The sequence below is a fragment of the Pseudochaenichthys georgianus genome, chromosome 21 (genome assembly GCF_902827115.2).
Source record: "Pseudochaenichthys georgianus chromosome 21, fPseGeo1.2, whole genome shotgun sequence".
Lineage (NCBI taxonomy): Eukaryota > Metazoa > Chordata > Actinopteri > Perciformes > Channichthyidae > Pseudochaenichthys > Pseudochaenichthys georgianus.
In genome coordinates, this window is record NC_047523.1 from 1,002,138 (window position 1) to 1,021,003 (window position 18,866).

At 40.4% G+C, this 18,866-nt stretch overlaps 1 protein-coding gene across 1 annotated transcript in view; it reads left to right on the top strand.

The window, feature by feature from the left end:
- LOC117466833 (inactive dipeptidyl peptidase 10-like) overlaps positions 1-18,866 on the top strand; it is a 67,431-nt gene that overhangs the window by 23,442 nt on the left and 25,123 nt on the right. The window contains exons 8-9 of the mRNA XM_034110309.2: positions 13,205-13,312; positions 17,398-17,489. Coding sequence (XP_033966200.2) covers positions 13,205-13,312; positions 17,398-17,489 — 200 coding nt within the window. The remainder of the gene's footprint in view (positions 1-13,204; positions 13,313-17,397; positions 17,490-18,866) is intronic.

The following is an 18,866-nucleotide window of genomic DNA, read 5'->3' on the forward strand; positions in this document are numbered from 1 at the left end:
GTTAACATTGCAGGAAAGTTGATTGTCAAGTTCCAAAACAAACCATGCAATTTAGACTTTGTCAGGCTTAATATTTAGATACCCCCAAAGCTTTTTTCCTATTTAAATGAAGACCTTAACCTAAAGTATTCTTTAATGTTTAAATAAAGCCTTATTAGTTAGCACATCCTCCTATCAGGCACTAAACTGTTTTACTCTAGATATCATTTGAGTATCTTCTTGATATTTTCTATTCTATATTTATATCATTGACCTTCTACTTTCCCACTATTTTGTATGTACTCTTAATATTTAAATGTTTTCATAAAATATAACACATTCAAAAGTGCTTTACAAAAATGAAAGACATTAAGAAAAAGGCATTTTAAACAGTCGTTAAAAAGCAACACAATCTTCCTGAATTGTAATTACTCTAAACGTGCAATAACGTGCTTTAACCAGTAGGTGGTTTGGGTTAAAAAGCTGTAAAGTTTACAGTGTTAACAAAATAAAATATACTGCTGTTTCTGGTTTAGTTTACGAAGAATATTATTTTGTTATTGTTTTGATATTTGTAACACAAAAGCGATGGAAAGAACCCACAGCAACACAGAAAAGATGGCCTTGACATGACCCAGCGGTCTAGTAGTTAATAAAAAACAATAATATCAAAACTAAATATGACTACTAATTTATTGTGAAATTAAAACAGAACAGTAAAAGAATAGTTTCCGGTCTATTCTGATGCCCGATCGCTGGAGATAAATAAAGAACTATGACAGATGTGTAATATTTAATGCAGCCAAACCATTTATTACAATGCATTCATGTGATGACTTTCAAAGAGTGAAGCAAGCACTGCTGAATAAAGTATGATTTTCTCTTTTACGAAACCTTTTTTATATGGAATGCAGTTGGAGGTCAACCAATCAAAGAGCTTGAGGACTGATCACGGGGTTTGTCAAGCTAAGCACATGGTGTAGTCCCAAACGATAGCTGAGGATTCTGGGTAGTGTAGTGTCTTCTGCCATCCAAAAACTCCGAAAAAATCTTTGTTTCTCCGAATTGAAGGGGGAAAATACAAAAGCATTGTACACAATTCAAACCAATCAATGTTGTGTAATTAACAAGGACAATTTGGTGTTTTTTAGTCGATGAGTAGAGCAGATATCACTGTAAAATCAATCGACAGTAAGGAGAATAGGCTACTTACTTCCGGGTGTAAAATTCTCCGTTATCCAATGGGAATGGACGCTCGTAATACAATACAGGGGACATGATCATTATCTTTTAAATAACGTTAACTAAAGGGAACAATCTATTTGACACAGCTGAAGCTCTGGCCTTCCTTAAAAACTAACTAATTTAAAGGGGACCTATCATGCAAAATGCACCTTTGTACGTATTTTATACATGAATATGTGTCCCCGGTGTTCCAGGGAACTCACCAAGTGTCAGAAAACACAACCCTCTCTATTTTCCTCCTTCGCCAAATCTCTAAAAAAGGGGCTGCAACGGATCTGAAAAAAACGGATCCAGATTTCAATACTTTTCTACGTCACAGAGAAGTCCTCGGCTTATTGGTCAACTCTCCACCTATCAGGGGAATGAGCCACGGCCACGTGCTCTCATTCGCATATAGGCTATCGGCAGGCTAAATCAACCCACATCTGTGTTTTTGCCTGCTCTTGCCAGGATGTCTAAGATAGTTAAACGTTGTGCTGTTGTTGGCTGCAAGACTCGGGACAGGGGACTGCATGCAATGCCATCAGTGGAAAAAGAAATGAATCTGTGGCTAGACTTCATTTACAAGGGACATGTGCCAGAAGACCACGGCAGATTTCTGTTTGTGTGTTCCAAACATTTTACGACATCCGGGACCAGGCCAGTGAGGACACATCCAATTTTGAAGCTGTAAGTTTTTATTTAGCGGTGTTTTTCCTGATAAAGCTATCTCTAGCTTGTAGCATGTAGCATGTAGCTTCGCCGTATCAATGTCGCCTCAAACCCAAATAGTAATCGGTTAGGTGTTTATATATTTTTGTAGCATTTTATTTTGTACGCTCCGCAGTCTTCGCTTTGTCATTTGAATTATCAGGCATTTGCTAACATGTTCAGACATACTGCCGTAATGGCGATCTGTGTGAAGGCTGTAAAGCCACGCCCTAGGCGATAACACAAGTATTTATTCTCCTATTTATTAGTATTTTGTATCCTCTACATTCATATTGAGTAAGTTATAATAACAAACGTAATCTTCTGTAGGCAAGTGCCGTTTTTTCCAGCGTTATATGTAAACGCTTTTGTGATTGTAGTCTGTAAGAACGATCAGATATCATCGATCTGTAAGCTAAGCTACGCTACGCTACGCTAATGAGACATGCCGTGTTTTGCAGCGTTATATGTAAAAGCTTTTGTGTGTTTACTTGTTTGCGCACATGAATATAAATGGGGGTGTGTTAGGATACAACACTGTGTATGTATGCGAGGGGGGGGACACACCACGAGTAAAACTGAGCTAAAGCCCCGTCGGTCTGTTGTTGTTGACAAGGCCTTACCTCTAGCAACAGGCTAATTAGTGGCTAGCACTCATTACAGTCAGTCTACTGAGCTCAGCCCCTCTCCAACACATCATCTGTATTGAGTCAGAAACACAGCATGCACGTTACGGTTCAAAACTAACTCAGATTGGAAAAGGCTAAGCAAAGAGCTTTGCTAAATAGAGAGTTTTGCTAAATAGAGAGTTTTAGCCCCATCTTTTGGAATTTCAGACTATATTTATCCAAATAGTATTTTCTCATCCTGAATACTAAGTTGAGATGATTTTGTTCTAACTATGTGTTCTTCTTTACAGGCCAGCACCTCACATACTTACTAATTAGTGACAATTTGTACATCCTTTGCTATTATTTACATTTGTTTGTATCATGGTCGGAAATGAAAGACTGTACCTGGCAGCCCTGCACGACAATGAAAACGCTGAGCGTGCACAAGCCACTACATCCACTGGAAACCCTCTGTATAAACTGCAGTTCCCAAAGGCCAGGAAGGGAGAATGCAGAGCAAAACCAGTAAAGACTGACCCCACATTCCGTAAGTGTTTAAAATATTTATTATACAACTATTTACAAATATAAAATAAAAAAATTAGAAAGAAGTTTCAGTTTTTTACATGCATATACTAATCTAAACCACATTTTTTGTTGTGCTTTTTTTACCATTGCACAGCCCTACGTGGCCAACTTGATGGACCTCATCTTCGACCAAGTCTTTGTGGACCCTGCACCATTATGAGCGACCTGACAGGGAGGAGGTCATCGCCGGGTATGCTACACGGTTCAATTTGGCTGCTGTCTGAACCCAACATCGATATTTCACGGATCAGGAAACTCCCTGCGTATCCTGAGGACAACGCAGGCCGGAATCACCACTCTGATCCTGCGTCCAAGGAAGCCCCAGCACCAGCTCACAAAGCTTCTGTAAAAATATTTAGTGTCATTTATACAAAATACAAGTAGGCTACATTTAGTTTTTTTTTATGGGTTTTTTTAACCGTTGATTTTGACAATAAAGTTCCAAGTTGATATCAAAATGTGTCGTGATTATTCATGTTTGGATGGGTAAAGAATATTCTGATTTCAAAAGCATAAGGTTGTGTGTGGACCTTTTTGTCGTACACATGGGTGTGTTATGCCATTGCTGTGTAGTATATAATAGTACAATGACAGAATGAAAGATTGCATAAAGCCATATACACTAGGGATGTGCATCTCCATCACTGAGGCCGATGCGATGCGCATCTCGATACGTTGCCACGATACGATACATTAACAATACATTTGAAACACCAGGCGATGCGATACGATACGATTCACCCCTGTTGCGATACAGTTCGATACGATTTGATTCAACATTATGCGATTCGGTGCGATACGATGCGATTCAACACTATGCAAAAATAATGATACTTCAATATGGTACGACAGAGGATTTTTGTTTTATTCCTTATATGCAGCAAATCATACATTAACAAAAAAGTGCTTTACATATTTGGTACTGCACATCCCATCATGCCGTTTATTTTTTTACCTTTAAAAGCTCTCCAGAGTACAGTACCATGTTATAACACCTCACAGTTAAACAATGTAAGGATGCATTGCTCATGATTAACAATGTGCAAATAACAGCTACCACAGTTGCCCATACAGCTGCCAGCCTGATGTGCTTAACACTCATAGGCTAACTCACCAGTGAGCAGAAAGCAGTGGGTTCTATAACAATAAAGAATACACATAACCTTTCACAAACAGGTATCAGGTATTTCATAACTGCTAACAGTAAGGAAGACATTTAAATTATTATTGGCCTTCACAGGCTGCTGTAAACTAAACACCACTCTCTCTGACAGAACACCTCACTGAGTGATTTAACTCATAGTCTAACTTTCAGGTTTCTCTTTTCAGCCGCAGACCCCATGTCGCCTCTTTATGTGCGTCGCTAAGTTCCTCATACTACTTGTGTACTTTAAAGCGGCTCGGCATCGTTAACAATTTGCGAGCGATTTTTCAAATTGACCGTCTGTAGTATATAGTGCCGCGCACATATACCATCAAGACGTTACTGATGGGGTGCGGCTGCGGAGTGATACTGTGTGTATGCAAGCCCGCATCTAGGAAGGATCTATGTATCATGGCTGGACACCTGTTAAGTAATAAAGATACCTCATACAAAGGTCTACAGATACCTTATTACTCTCCATGACCTGCGGTCAACTATATAGCATAAAGGATTATTACACCGTCTTTCTTGAACAATCCGAAATGTTGCCAAACGTTTGATTTGTAGGTATTTTTCGGTGCGCTGTGTTTCTCTTTCTCCTCAACTTCCGTGTGTGTTGATCACTGAGACTCTCGGCCTCCGTAGTGGCGAAGCAAATATCAAAGATCGTCTCTGCTGAGCGTTGACAAGATGAGGGGATTTTATATGAATGAATCGGTTTTTTACCGATGCAAAGACGCTACGCAATCGATGCATCGCGAGTTCAACCCAAACTGTAGCCGATGTGCACTCTTTCAACCGGTGCACTCGCATCTTGAACGTTTATGCCGGTGCACCGATGCGAATCGGTGAATCTTAACATCTCTAATATACACCAGTATTTATTTCCATGAACAATATTAGCATTCGTTTTACAATTTCAGTCAAAACAAACCACTAACTGCTCTATTTGCCTCAACTGTAGTCCACCATGTTCAGCTCTGTAAATATGCAACGCATTCTGCAGGGAGAACACATTCAGGCACACAGGCTCCAATCCAGGATGGTCCTCAAGTTACTGCATCCGTCTTGACACATTGTGATAAACATATATTGAATGACATGTGAAAAATGTATTTAAACAGACAACTTAGTAAAGCTGTCAAAAATGTTACCTGTGGTATCTCCATGCAGCACACATTCTCCGTTCAGAAGGCATCGTGGCGCAATTTGCACAAAGAAGTCAATAACTGAGCTTTTAAAAACACATGAAACTACACACATTGCTGACAACTTGTTGTTGGAGTTATACTTTTTATCATCCTAAGTTATTCAACTTTCCAACGGTTGTTGCAGGATGTTGGAAGAAAAGGACTGTAAACTATTAATAAACGCAATGAGGCCATTGTATATATGCTGAAAATATGAATGTCTCCCTTTATAAATATATATATATCGCTGTTTTTGCGTTACAAACTGTACACATTGCATTCTTGCTAATTAGCCAAAATATGAACGGAATAAGGAGCAAGCATCGTAACAGAGTAAAATAAATAGGGACAACAGCTTGTCAGCTAACCATTCAGAAACGTCCTGCTGCAACCGAGATTTTTGCACCTCCACCAAAACCTCCGCTGCTTCAGGGTCAGTTTCTGGATCAAATTGATAATATGCTTGAACACATGCATTGCTCTGAGATGACATGTTTATTCCACACTCGTAATCACAGCAAGCATGGCAACGTGACTCTCGCCGGCTCATGCCTGCTCTTCTGCAGGGGGGCGTGGTCAGCTGCTGCTCAGAATTTTCAAAGACAGGCTTGGAATAGAGCGAAAATGAGCGAAACGAGGCATGGCTAAAAAATGACCTGTTTGGTATTTTGAAAAATAAAATGTATAAATATACCTTATATAGGTATGGTCATACACTATATCATTTAAATATAGCATGAGAGGTCTCCTTTAATAAAAATCACAGTTGCATTACACACAATGCACTGTTTTTTGAGAACACAAATTCGTAACTAATGTAATGTTTACATTCTGACGAATTTTTTTAATTATTATGAATACAAATAAAATAAAAGAAGCCTCCCGTGAGTTACTACAAGCTATAAAGTAGATTTAAAAAAACGTTTTATAGAATAAAAGCTCACTGCTGGACGTTGTAGAAATGCGTGTGTGCACCACGACAAAGGAGCCTCATTCACTTTACATTGGGGTTGTTTGCGTGGTGCCGACACGCAAATGTAACAAAGTTCGTGACTCCACCACGCATTGTGGTGTTAAGAAGTCGTGGTGGAGTCACGCATTCTGGTGAGATCAGGTTGCAAAAAATATAATACCATTTTGAGATTTGGGGATATTTATCTCCCATTCTTTCACTTTTCTGACATTTTCAACACCAAACATGTCGTTAATGTCTCTGTTTAGTGAGCTACAGCAATCTGAAAGCCTGTACATTATTTATATCACACTTTATCAGTAGAAACATGCAGGAAATGACTTTTTTAATGCAGTATTTTCTGATTTATGGCGCAACACAAAGATATTTGGCTCTGTGCAAACCTTTGACTCTAATATGCAACAACATGAAACAAGAATATGAACCTGGCTTTATCCAATGTTCACACAAGAGTTCTACATCATGACACATCTTTCCAGTGCTTCTCAAAGTGTGGTCCGCGGACCACTGGTGGTCCGTGAGCGCCCCCTAGTGATCCGTGAGTATATCGGTCAAATTTCACATTTGAAATAAATAAATAAATGTAAGTTTTTCGCACTCTCGCGGGAATATCTCCACAATGGAGCGAGCTTAAGTTTCACTTTCGATTGCATGATATAGCCCAGATAAACACCTCCATCACACATGTGGCCACTTGTTTGTACCATGTTCAGGCGATTAGTAAAACACGATGTGTTTTTGGATATTTGTGGAGTTAGGTGGTCCGCGAGTGTTTTTTTATTGGTTAAGTGGTCCTTGGTATGAAAAAGTTTGAGAAACACTGATCTACACTGTCTCAACTGGAAGAGGACCAGACACACATTACAAATATAATACAATGTGGAGACTTTGGGATATTTATCTCCCATTCTTTTACTTTTCGGGCATTTTACAGACCAAACATGTCGTTGATGTCACTGTTTACCAAACTACCACTTTTTCTGAAAAATGCTTAAAATGATGCAATATATGTTAAATACATGGTTTATACATATAATTACTGGGGTTCCATTTCTTCTGATTACCTCATGTGGGCGTGCACAAGAGCAGAACATACAGCCATCATAGAGGTTGATTTGCATTGGGTGTGTTCAAGTTGAAAATCAAAGCTGCAGCCACCTCGATCTGTTTCCTTCAACAATGCATATCACCCACAGAAATGGCTAAATTCAAGCACATATTCAGCTTTTGATAATGTTTTCTCTGTCAAATAGTAGTTAGGTAATTCCCTAAACCTGTAATTACCTTTTTTGTACGGATTTATATTAAAAGAACATAATAGATATTGGCCTATCATCTCTCAAAGGGGAGAGTGCAGTCTACTCTCAGCTTTTGAAGTATCTTTGATTGACTCGGGAGGCAGAGATGGAGGTGGGGGGGGAGTCTCTGACAGGGGGGAGCACGCCGCCCTGCAGCGGACATGGATGATTTAAATGCTCGCCGCTGTTGGCACGCAGCGCTGCTCGTCTTTGTTAAGGAGATAATCTGCGAGATGCTCATTTACTCACTATGTGTTGTCAGTGCTGACAGAGCCTCTGCTAACACATGTTTTATGTAAGACTCTCAAACGCCAAAGGCTAACTCTGAGCAAAGTCTCTCCATCCGAGACCCAATGTGTTTATGTTGCTGAGTGAGGGATTTATTCAGTGTGGGTTTTACAGATTAAATGTAAAGCTCTCAGTTAAGCATTACACAGCCGAAGTCTGTCCTTAAATGCCCAGTACTATGATTTCCAACATCTTAATATAAGTGGCCTCACAAGACTTTCAAAAAAGAAAAAAATGTCAAACTCCCAAAACACTGCATCCTACATTTCCCATAATGCAACTAATATTCATTCCCAGTAATAGACAGTCAAAGTTGTGTCTTCATGTTGTAACACATACTGTCATCTATTGTAATTCCTCAAACTCAATCCCAGATAACCCTGATGACATCATGACATTCAGGGTTAAGAGGTTCTAAGGCTAGGGATGCAGATGATTTCGACACCAACTTTATAAAAACACATATCGATGGTCTAATAAAACCAATTACTATGCTAGTGAATCAATTGCATTGACTTTATCTAATCTATCAGCACGAGGGAAGTTCCATCATCCTGGAAGGTGGCCACGGTGACACCGATCTTTAAATCTGGGGATAAGGCAATGATGTCCAATTATTAGGGATGTAACGATATATCGCGGCATCGCGACTGACAAAATATACATGGTTCATTCCTCACCTTATTGGAAAAAACGGTACTGTTTTTGTTTGAACAGCAGAGGGCGCCATAATACTGGTGAATAAGACTCCCATCATCCTTTGCGTGCAAGCAAGCGTGCTCTCACTCACACCCAACGAGAAGATGGAGAACAAAGTGGTAGACGAATGTGTTGACCAACAACTAAATAAAGAATGTGAAATTGAGAATGCTCCATTGAGTTTTAAAGCTGATGTGTGGCAGCATTTCGGTTTTTCCCGTTTCAATAAATGACAATGGTGAAAAGCAAACTGACAAACGCAAAACTATTTGCAAATCCTGCCGGGCAACGGTCAAATACAATTCGGGAAATACATCGAACATGAGAAGTCATTTGTCAAATCGCCACCTAGGAAAGCTCCGACCACAACAACCTACTGTGAGGAAAATGCGTAAGCCGGTCCAACTGACTGAAAGAAGTATTTGGAGCCCCACTTCCCCCTGCGGTCCAAGAGCTGAGGAAATAACAAGGTGCATCGGTGAGTACATGGCCAAAGACTTAAGGCCGTTTTCTGTGGTCGACAACGGTGGGTTTAGGAGGTTAGTTAACACGCTGGAGCCCAAGTATGCCATTCCATCGCGGCCCTACTTTAGTCGAACAGTGCTACCAGCTCTGTACAAAGAGACAAAAGCTAAAGTGACACAGAGCCTCAAAGAAGCAGAGGGCATCTCAATAACCACAGATGGGTGGACTTCACGAGCTACGCAGAGCTATATTACAGTCACAGCTCATGTTAAGGCCAGCGAATGGGAAATGAAAAGTGTTGTCTTACAGGCGCGGCCTCTTTTCACATCACACACTGGACTCAACATAGCTGAGGTGTTAAAATCTGCTGTTTTGGAGTGGGAGCTCAACATGACGAGCAACAACAATCAAGGCATTGCTGTCGTAACAGACAACGCACGGAATATGGATGTAGCGGTGAGAGAGGCTGGACGTTCCCCACACATAAAGTGTTTTGCACACACTTTAAACCTCGCGTCAAAGCGGGTTTGAACGTAAACCGGGAAAGCCGTCTGCTTGGTAGAGTGAGGCGTGTAGCTGGGGGTTTTCACCGCAGTTCAACTGCAACAGCTGTGCTGGCCACCAAACAGGGAAGGTTAAACCTGCCAGCACATAAACTGATCATGGAACACCTCGCTTGACATGCTCGAGCGCTTCCTGGAGCAACAACAAGCAACGCACACAAGATAGACACTCTGGAACCAGCTGACATCACAGACGCCGAGGACATGGTTCGGCTTCTCTCACCGCTTAAAAAAGCAACCACCGTGCTGTGCGATGAGTCTCAACCTACAGTCTCTCTCATTGTGCCCCTCAAGCACATGATACAACAAAGCATGGCACAGTGCGATGAGGACTCCTCCACCATCGCCCAAATGAAGAGAGCCATACTGAAGGACTTCACAGACTACCAAGGGGAGCAAAACAAGTTTCTGCAAGAAAGCACTGTGTTGGACCCCCGCTTCCGGAGCTTGCAGCAGCTAAATGACAGTCAAAGGGAGGACGTTTTCGACAGGCTCACACAGATGCAGAACCAGGTACATATTTAAATATTCTTTGAGTACTGTCTGTGTAACTTCTTCAGATAAAGTATAAGTTGTGTGTATGTATCTGTTGTTTTTGTGAAAAGAAAGATAAGACATTTAGGACGTTTTTTTCTACCTCTGCTTGCTTGCACAGAACCCTAGTGAAACAGAAGGGGCAAGAGCAGCTGTGCCGCACATGACGCTGATGAGGAACAATCTCCTCCTTCCAAAAAGACAGCACTCGAAGACCTCCTTGGGGAGTCTTTCAGTAAAGAAGTGCCATGCGCACAGCACAACACTGGTATCGAGGCTGCAATTGACTTGTACCGCAAAGCGACCTCTATCTTACTCTCTGACTGTCCTCTCAAGTGGTGGAGAGACAGTGCAACGCTTTACCCACTACTGTCACCCATGGCCAAAGCATATCTCTCTGTCCCAGCCACATCAGTACCAAGTGAGAGAGTTGTTTCCACAGCAGGGGATATTGTAAACGCCCAAAGATCCCAGCTTCTACCTGGAAATGTGGACATGCTCATCTTCCTGAAAAAAAAAACCTGTCTGATGAGTGGGAGTGAGTTAGTGAGTTTGAGTTGAGTTACTTGAAATTTATTTTAATTTTATTGCAGGGTCTGATTATTGAATTTCCTTGTTTATTTGCACAAAGAAAATGCCTACTTTGTTAGTACTAGTATGTAAAAAAACACTGGTTTGTTCTTGTTCCAGTCTGTTACTGTCACTTTGTTTTTAACACGTTAAATGTACTACTATACTAAAATGCTGTACAAATCAGTTTTATTATTTAATAAAGTAAAGTAAAAAAAAAAAAAAAATTAAAATTGTTTTCCCTTTAGTTTTCAATATCACGATAAATATCGTACCGTGGACTTGTTATCGCGATATTAACGTACCGTGAGTATTTGATACCGTTATATCCCTACCAATTATAGACCAATCAGCATCCTCCCCTGTGTCTCTAAGATAGCTGAGAAATGGGTGTCAAACCTAATCACCAAACATTTAGATAAAGGTTTCGCTCCACTCCACCCAATGCAGTTTGGTTTTCATGCTCACCACTCCACTGAGACAGCTAACTGTGTCTTTGTGGAAAAGGTTAAATGTATGTTGGACACGAGCCCATATGTAGGTGCTGTCTTCCTTGCTCTCAGGAAGGCTTTTGACACTGTTGACCACCAAGTGCTCCTTACAAAGCTGACTCATTTCAATTTCTCGGCAGTTTCGATACATTGGTTTAAGTCTTACTTATCGAACAGAAAACAGTGTGTTTTGGTCAACGGTGCCAAATCCCCCTACCTTGTGAACCCTGTTGGGGTTCCACAAGGTTCCATTCTTGGACCATTACTGTTTTCACTATTAATGACTTGCCTAATGTATGTCCTGAGTTGAATGTGCAAATGTAGGCAATGATGCGGTCATCTTTGTATGTGGGAAAAACACTGAAATGATCTCATCTTGTCTCTCAAATGCTTTGGACAAGGTTCAACACTTGAACATGCTTACAGTTAAACTTAAAAAACCCAGAATGCATGATGTTCAGTAAACGACCAGTCAAAATCGAAGGATCCAATGTGTTTTTAAACGGAGCAGAAATATAACTAGTCTCCCACTTCAAGTATCTTGGAGTCATAATGGACTCGAACTTGACTTTTAAGAAACATATTAAGAAAGTATCCAATACCATTAAATTCAACTTGCAACATTTTAAACAAATTAGACCTTTCTTAACTGTCAATGCTGCAAAGTCATACCTCCACTGTATGATTCTATCCCACATTGAATACTGTTTGACAAACTGGTCGTTTGCTTGAGCCACAAACCTGAAACCCAGAGAACATTCATACCACCACTGTGCCATCCTTGAAAAACGTTTTGACCATTTTAAGTCTTTTAAAAGTATGTGCTTTATTTATAAATGTTTACATGGACTGCCCCCCCCCCCCCCCCTTAGGGGAATTCATCCACAGAAACACACTGGACGCTGCACTAGGTCAGAAACCAGACTGTGAAGTCCACTGCAGACGGACCACTTTTTGTCAAAATGTCCTCTCCGTTAAAGGCAGCTCTTTCTGGAATAGCCTCCCAACTGGGACACGGGATTGTCCCACTCTCAATAGCTTTAAAGGTCAACTTAAAGAATGGTTGAGAAACAAACAGACGTGCACTCACCGGCACAGCTAACTGCACTTTAACACAGGGGTATCTTCTCTTGCACTTTACATGTCGTAGCTGCTACATTGTACTGCCATGTGGTAAACACTCGTATATGCTGCTCATGCTCTTTCTGCATATCATGTATTTACTTTTACTATGTATATAAATGTCATGTTGTAAAATGTAGTATGTCAGGGACTACGGATGGAAATTAGCTCAAGGCTAAAATCCGGCATATTTAATCTTGGAGCATTATTTATTTAAAGTGTTCAACAATGTGCGTTGTCCCTTTTCAAATAAACGATTAAATGAAAATGAAATGAAATGGCATCATGATGACTTTAGAAGGCTGTACAGCACTTGCGTAAATATACTACATTACTTTGTCTTGTACGTTTCAGGAAGTGGCTAATGGTTCATTTTAAACTTTGCTGATAGTGCTAATTACCCATTTCCTCTTGGTAAAACAGATTCACCCTCTCGCTGGCACAGCAGTTTTAGGTAGTAGTAAAACAATACCTTTATTCATGTAAAAAAGTTTCAGTTACTGTCAGAATCAAGAAGTGTTTTCATGGTTATGATCGTTTGAATCCACTTGTGCATGCTGTTGAAGTCAAGGGTAAACACATTTCAAGCATCTGAAAATGGGATACTTATATCATGCTTCACACCTTTACAACAACAGCAAATAGAAATCAGACATGTCGGGGAATCACAGTTCTTTCTCAGCCTTAAATAAAATAGGAATGTGTTGATTGGTGATGAGATGCTGTGGAGTTCATACATATTTTCTCTCTGCAGAACCAAGAACCTGTGTTCTCCAAAGATGGCGGCCGGTTCTTCCTGACGGTCCCGGTGAAACAGGGAGGCCGTGGAGAGTTCCATCACATCGCCATGTTCACCACACAGGTGAGGATCCAGGTCGTAGTCAGTCCCAGGACAGCCACATTACACTGCTCAATCCTTTATTCTAACTCTATAGATGTTGTGTTCCCACAGCTTATATACAGTGATGCAAATTAGTCACTATTCGGCGCCGGACAACTTCAAAAAAGAAGAAGAAATCTAGACCACAAAATAATTAAACAAGCGAGTGCCTGTTTATCCTGGCCAATGACAGGTTCCTTGAACACAACACGAGTGTAACGTGTCTCACGTGGTTATGTCTCGTCTGAAAGGAGTGTAGACTAGAGCAGTGGTTTTTTCCCAAGAGCCCCCCCCCAAATGACACACACACACACACACACACACACACACACACACACACACACACACACACACACACACACACACACACACACACACACACACACACACACACACACACACACAAGGGGCGGTGCAACAGCGGTAATTCAAGTTTAAAAGTCTCAAAAATGCTACAACTACTGTCACAAACTGGATGAATGTGAAGTATTTTGTTAAAGGTGGATGAAAGCGTAATTAAGGAGCACTATTGGAGTGACTTTGATGGTTATTGGACTCAGGATTAAATCATTTGGATTCCCGCTGTATGAAGAAATTAAAGGACGGCGCAAGTGGAAAAAATTCACAAAGGCATTAAACTGTTTAAAACACATGCTCAAAGTAAGCCGGATTTTGCCGATGTGTTTATGTGGATTCAAAAGTCGTAAATAATCTACAAAATGGAGGAGACCGATCTGATCGGAGCAACTGTGACAAATAATCCAACTGAAACCGGCATGGACAATGACTATGTTTTAAAAATGCGCTTATCCAGAAAAGCCTGGTTTGGACACTTTACGGGCAGAAGAAACATTTATATTAACCCTTTAACTGCCAGCACCACCATTTGGTAGAGCACATTTTGTGTCTTTATATCTTGTTGGAACAAAAAAAAAAGTTGAACTCCATCGGATTCAGCCAGCTCTACCCTTTGGTTGACATGTTATGCACAAAACAACCTCTAGATGTCACTGTGGTTCGAACAGAATGCCCTTCAGCTAGCTTCAACTGAGAAAGTTGGCAATGCTAAAAATCACTGCTGAAGAAATCATTATTTTTGGTCAAGTTTTGAAAGGCAACCATATCCTATTTTAGTGGCAGGGCACTGACTGAACATAATTAGATAACTTGATGCACAAAAAAAGTTTTAACAAGGGTGTTATTATTTTTTCGAAAATATGCTCAACCAATCGGTCAAATTGGCCTTTTATGGTAAGCTAGCAATACGACTTTGTCAGAGTTTCAGAGATGTTTTCCAATAAAATATGGTAAATAAATGGCTAGATTCGTGGTAATATTACTAAATCTAGTACTGCCTTATGAGTCTCAGAGTGAAAGAGTGATAATCATTTATATAGCACCTTCCATGCATGTCATTCAGCCCAAAATTGCACACAAATGAGCAAGTTAGGCCAACACAGAATATAGACATTTGCTGTTAGGCCAGTGGTTTCCTGTTAGGCCAATTCAGCATATACAGTAAGATGAGCAAGTTTTTTTTTTTTTTATCATGAAAAACACTTTACATTACTTTTTTACATTTTATTTTTTTACAATTAGAATTTATTATCTTTTATCTGGTTGTATATATTGCTCATTTTCCATAAAAGAAACAAATGTAATTGAGTTGGTGTTTTATTTGAGTTTGATGCATACAAATACTGTACTGTATGATTGTTAAAAATGTACTTTTACCATAGAAGGCCAGCTAGACCATTTGGTAGAGGCTCATAAAAACAAAACTGTGTGGTCAGTCAAAAAATAAATAGTTTGTGCTTATTTGTGGCCCATTTGATAAGAAAATGCAACAAAAAAAAAAATGTCCATAGCTTTTTTCTTGGTCCGGCAGTTAAAGGGTTAAAGAAATAATTATACATTTCTGTCTTTGTATGCCTTTATTAGCTACTGGTGCACTGGCTTTTTGTGACAATCATGTATTGCTTTACAATTCTATGTAAAAAAAAAAAGGTCTAAATATGAGGCCTGGCGCCCCCTCTGCGATCTTTGGCGCCCCCCCCAAGGGGGGCGCGCCCCCCAGGTTGACTGTAGCCACTGGACTAGAGTTCTGACGGAGAGCACCGGAACGCCGCTCCAGCTCTTCAAATATTGCAGTACCCATAAGGAGCCGTACACACCGCAGTGTTTGCGTGGCTGTGTCTTTAGTTGTAAGCACAGTGGCGATCTGTTGTTATTAGCATCTGGTTAGCTAGCTATGCTAACGAATTTAAAGAGCTTTTCTACAACCAGCTGGAAGAGAGCTCTCTCCTGAGAGGCTCAAATAACCTTAACTCAGTGAGGTTAAGGCACACCTTGATATGATCATTATAGTTATTAATGAGACATTAGAGACTAAATGAAAAACAGGTATAAAATACTATATGACATTAACAAAAAAGTTGTTAAAAATAACAAGAATAGAGTTTAAAAGGGGAGTGATTTGTAAAATATCCAAAAAGAAGAATCTGCTTACAGTTCTGTTTAATATGGGTGTTGAAAGATGTACCCATATCTCTTCATTTTGATCTCTAAGTGCACCAAATTGATGCTTTTAACTTCAATATTTAAAAAATAAATCTTCCCGGGGGAGCATGCCCCCGGACCCCCCTAGAGGAGGATAGGTCCCCCCCCCCACTTAAATCATGTTCACATGGATAGGATACTAAATACATTTGCACACATCTTGTGTCCATATATTTCTGCCACAACCGTGCACATGCATGCATACGTGAGTCATGGTGAGATATCTGGATTAAGAGGTTGCTTTTTCTTTGCACAGCATGAAAGAAAGGCCAAATGAATGGGCTGTGATTTTAGTTTTTTTTAAGCAGAGGTTGAGTTCAATCATTTGTACGGCCCTCGGAGGATGTTGTAAAAATGTAAAGGAAAAAGGTTCCCCACCCCTGCTGTAAATAATAATAAAAACCCTTGATTTATAACTAAACATCTCTGTCTCCTATTGATCTGAGTATATTATAAAGAATAGCCAGTTAATTGAAGCATTATTATTATTATATCAGATGATATATTACGCTGTTTTTTTTCTGCTTCAAATAGTTCTCTCTTTTTTCACCATACGTGTGTTTGCATCACTGTATATAACACTTTGTTTAATTTAATGTATAGCCTAGTGCGAAATTTAGGAAATGACTTCCAGCAGCACTTATTGGTCATGCTGTTGTTGAGACGTTAATTTAAGTGTTGCCATAATCAAGAAACTTCTTACAAGTGTTTAATGACTCCTCCACAGCCTCCATCATAGAGAGCCTGTTCTCATCAACTCAGATACTAACATGTGTCCATCCGGGTCCAAAGGAAAACTCAAAGTGCATGTACTTCAGAAAGGTTAGAAAAACGGGGATAATGAAGGCAGGTTTTCACAGCTAGTGTAAAATTAAGTATGTAATGACCTTCAACTTTCTTCATTGGGGTTAGGGTTTGGTCATGGTTAAAGGTTTATGTAAGGGTAAAATCCTGGTCAAGCTTTGAAATTATGTTAACTGGATCCAATATCAAAGAAATACTCATTGTATGCACGGGTCAGCTGGTTGTCCACAACAGACGTTTGCTAGTCCGATCCCCAAATGGGTTGACCCTTGGGGAAGGGTCAACCCATTTGTCAAAACATTATGACCATTAGATTAGATTTGAGGGCTTGTTTGGCAGCCGCTCCATCATTGCATAAATGTATGTGGGTAAAATGGACTGAACCCCTATAGATGCCCTCTGCTCCTAATACCAGGATGTGTTACATGCAGAGTCTATCACTTTGTTTTGTGAACATTTATTATGATAAAAAAGTTGATTCAATTAAAATCCTCCGTTTCCAACTGCAAAACAAGTCCAATAACCATCTATTCAAACATTGTACAATAGTTGATGTCATTTCTTAGAGTATCTTCATCTGCAAAACTGAGCTAAAAGGTTATAATAAAAGTATTGAGATTGTGTCATAAAAAGGAGAAATCTGACGTGTCTTGTCATTGAATTCAAACAAATGACCTGTACTCATGTTCTTTTGTTTCTCTCAGTTCAGAGCAGATCAGAATGAAGTGCGCCATCTGACCTCGGGGAACTGGGAGGTGACCCGGATCATCGCCTACGATGAGAACACTGACAACCTGTGAGTATACAATTGTTTATCAGAGAAATAAAAATGTAATCAATCAATCAATGTTTATTTATATAGCCCAATATCACAAATGTTACATTTGTCCAAATAGAGAGGGGGGGGGCTGGGTGCTAGCGAACTGTCAACTGGGGGGGAGCCTCGCTGCGGGGAAACGGCGGAGTGCAACTTCAATGATGCCTTTTTAAAAACATAAAACATGAAGGGCGGTGACGGCCGTCAGCGAATCGAGCCGGCCCTTGACGACCGGCTGTTCTGTGATTCTCCAGATTCTCCAGATGGCCAGTCCGCGGAGGGTGGAAAATACATAGGCCTACCGGAAGTAAAAAAAAGACGTACAGTGGGACGGTGAAACACAACTTAAAATATTAAATGAAACAATCTCATCTCTTAAAATTCACAACTTATTATGAATTAAACATTCACAAACTTAGAATTATGTATTCACATGTTTAACTCTGTTACATGCACGCAACGAGCAGAAGAGCGTAGGGCAGAATTAGGAGGGAATTCCGTCTCGTAGCGTTTGTGCACCGTTTTGAAATGCCGCTCCTAAATTACCGTTCTTCGGTAAAGTCACGCTCGCATTGCAGATGAGACAGATGGACTTTGAATTGGAATAGATACAAAAATAATCATCCTCCCACTCGGAGTGAAAATTATATATTTTGGGCTTTTTTGCTTCTGCCATAATTGCGGACTGTCATTCCTGTTCCACGGACAACGTCAGCTAACTAGTGTACACTTCCCACCAGCCATCGCAATCGACTGGTTGGGCACTCCTGCCTTAGTCCCTCACATCGTACAAGGAAAAACTTCCGGAGAAAATCCACAGTTTAAAGGAAACATGGGAGAAACCTCAGGGAGAGCAGCAGAGGAGGGATCCCTCTCCCAGGACGGACAGACGTGCAATAGATGCCGTGTGTAAATCGAAGAGATAATACATTTGCAACATAGGTAGTCCAAATGTTTGGAAATGCATGTGTGTATAATAGGAAGATGAATCCACGAGGATGTCAGCAGTCCTGTGGGAGCCATCAGGGAAGTAGTATGATGAAAATCAGGCAGGACGGCAGAGACGGGTTCAGCCACGACTCGAAGTCCAGGGGGGTATACTACGAAGCAGGATTTTCGTTTAGCAAGATCACTTCTGGGATTTTCAGTACCACGAAGCTGGTTCACTTTTTAGCGGGCTATATCTCCATGGTGACTTATCCTGGAACCTAGTCTGTGCTCCGAAGCAGGATAGGTTCCAGGGTAAGAGTTCAACTCAGCGAAAGCACCACGCCTGCTGACCAATCAGAGCTCAGTGTGCGGAGGAAATACAGAAAAACTGCGGTTGCAGGAAAGACGGCCGGCCAAAATCACTGA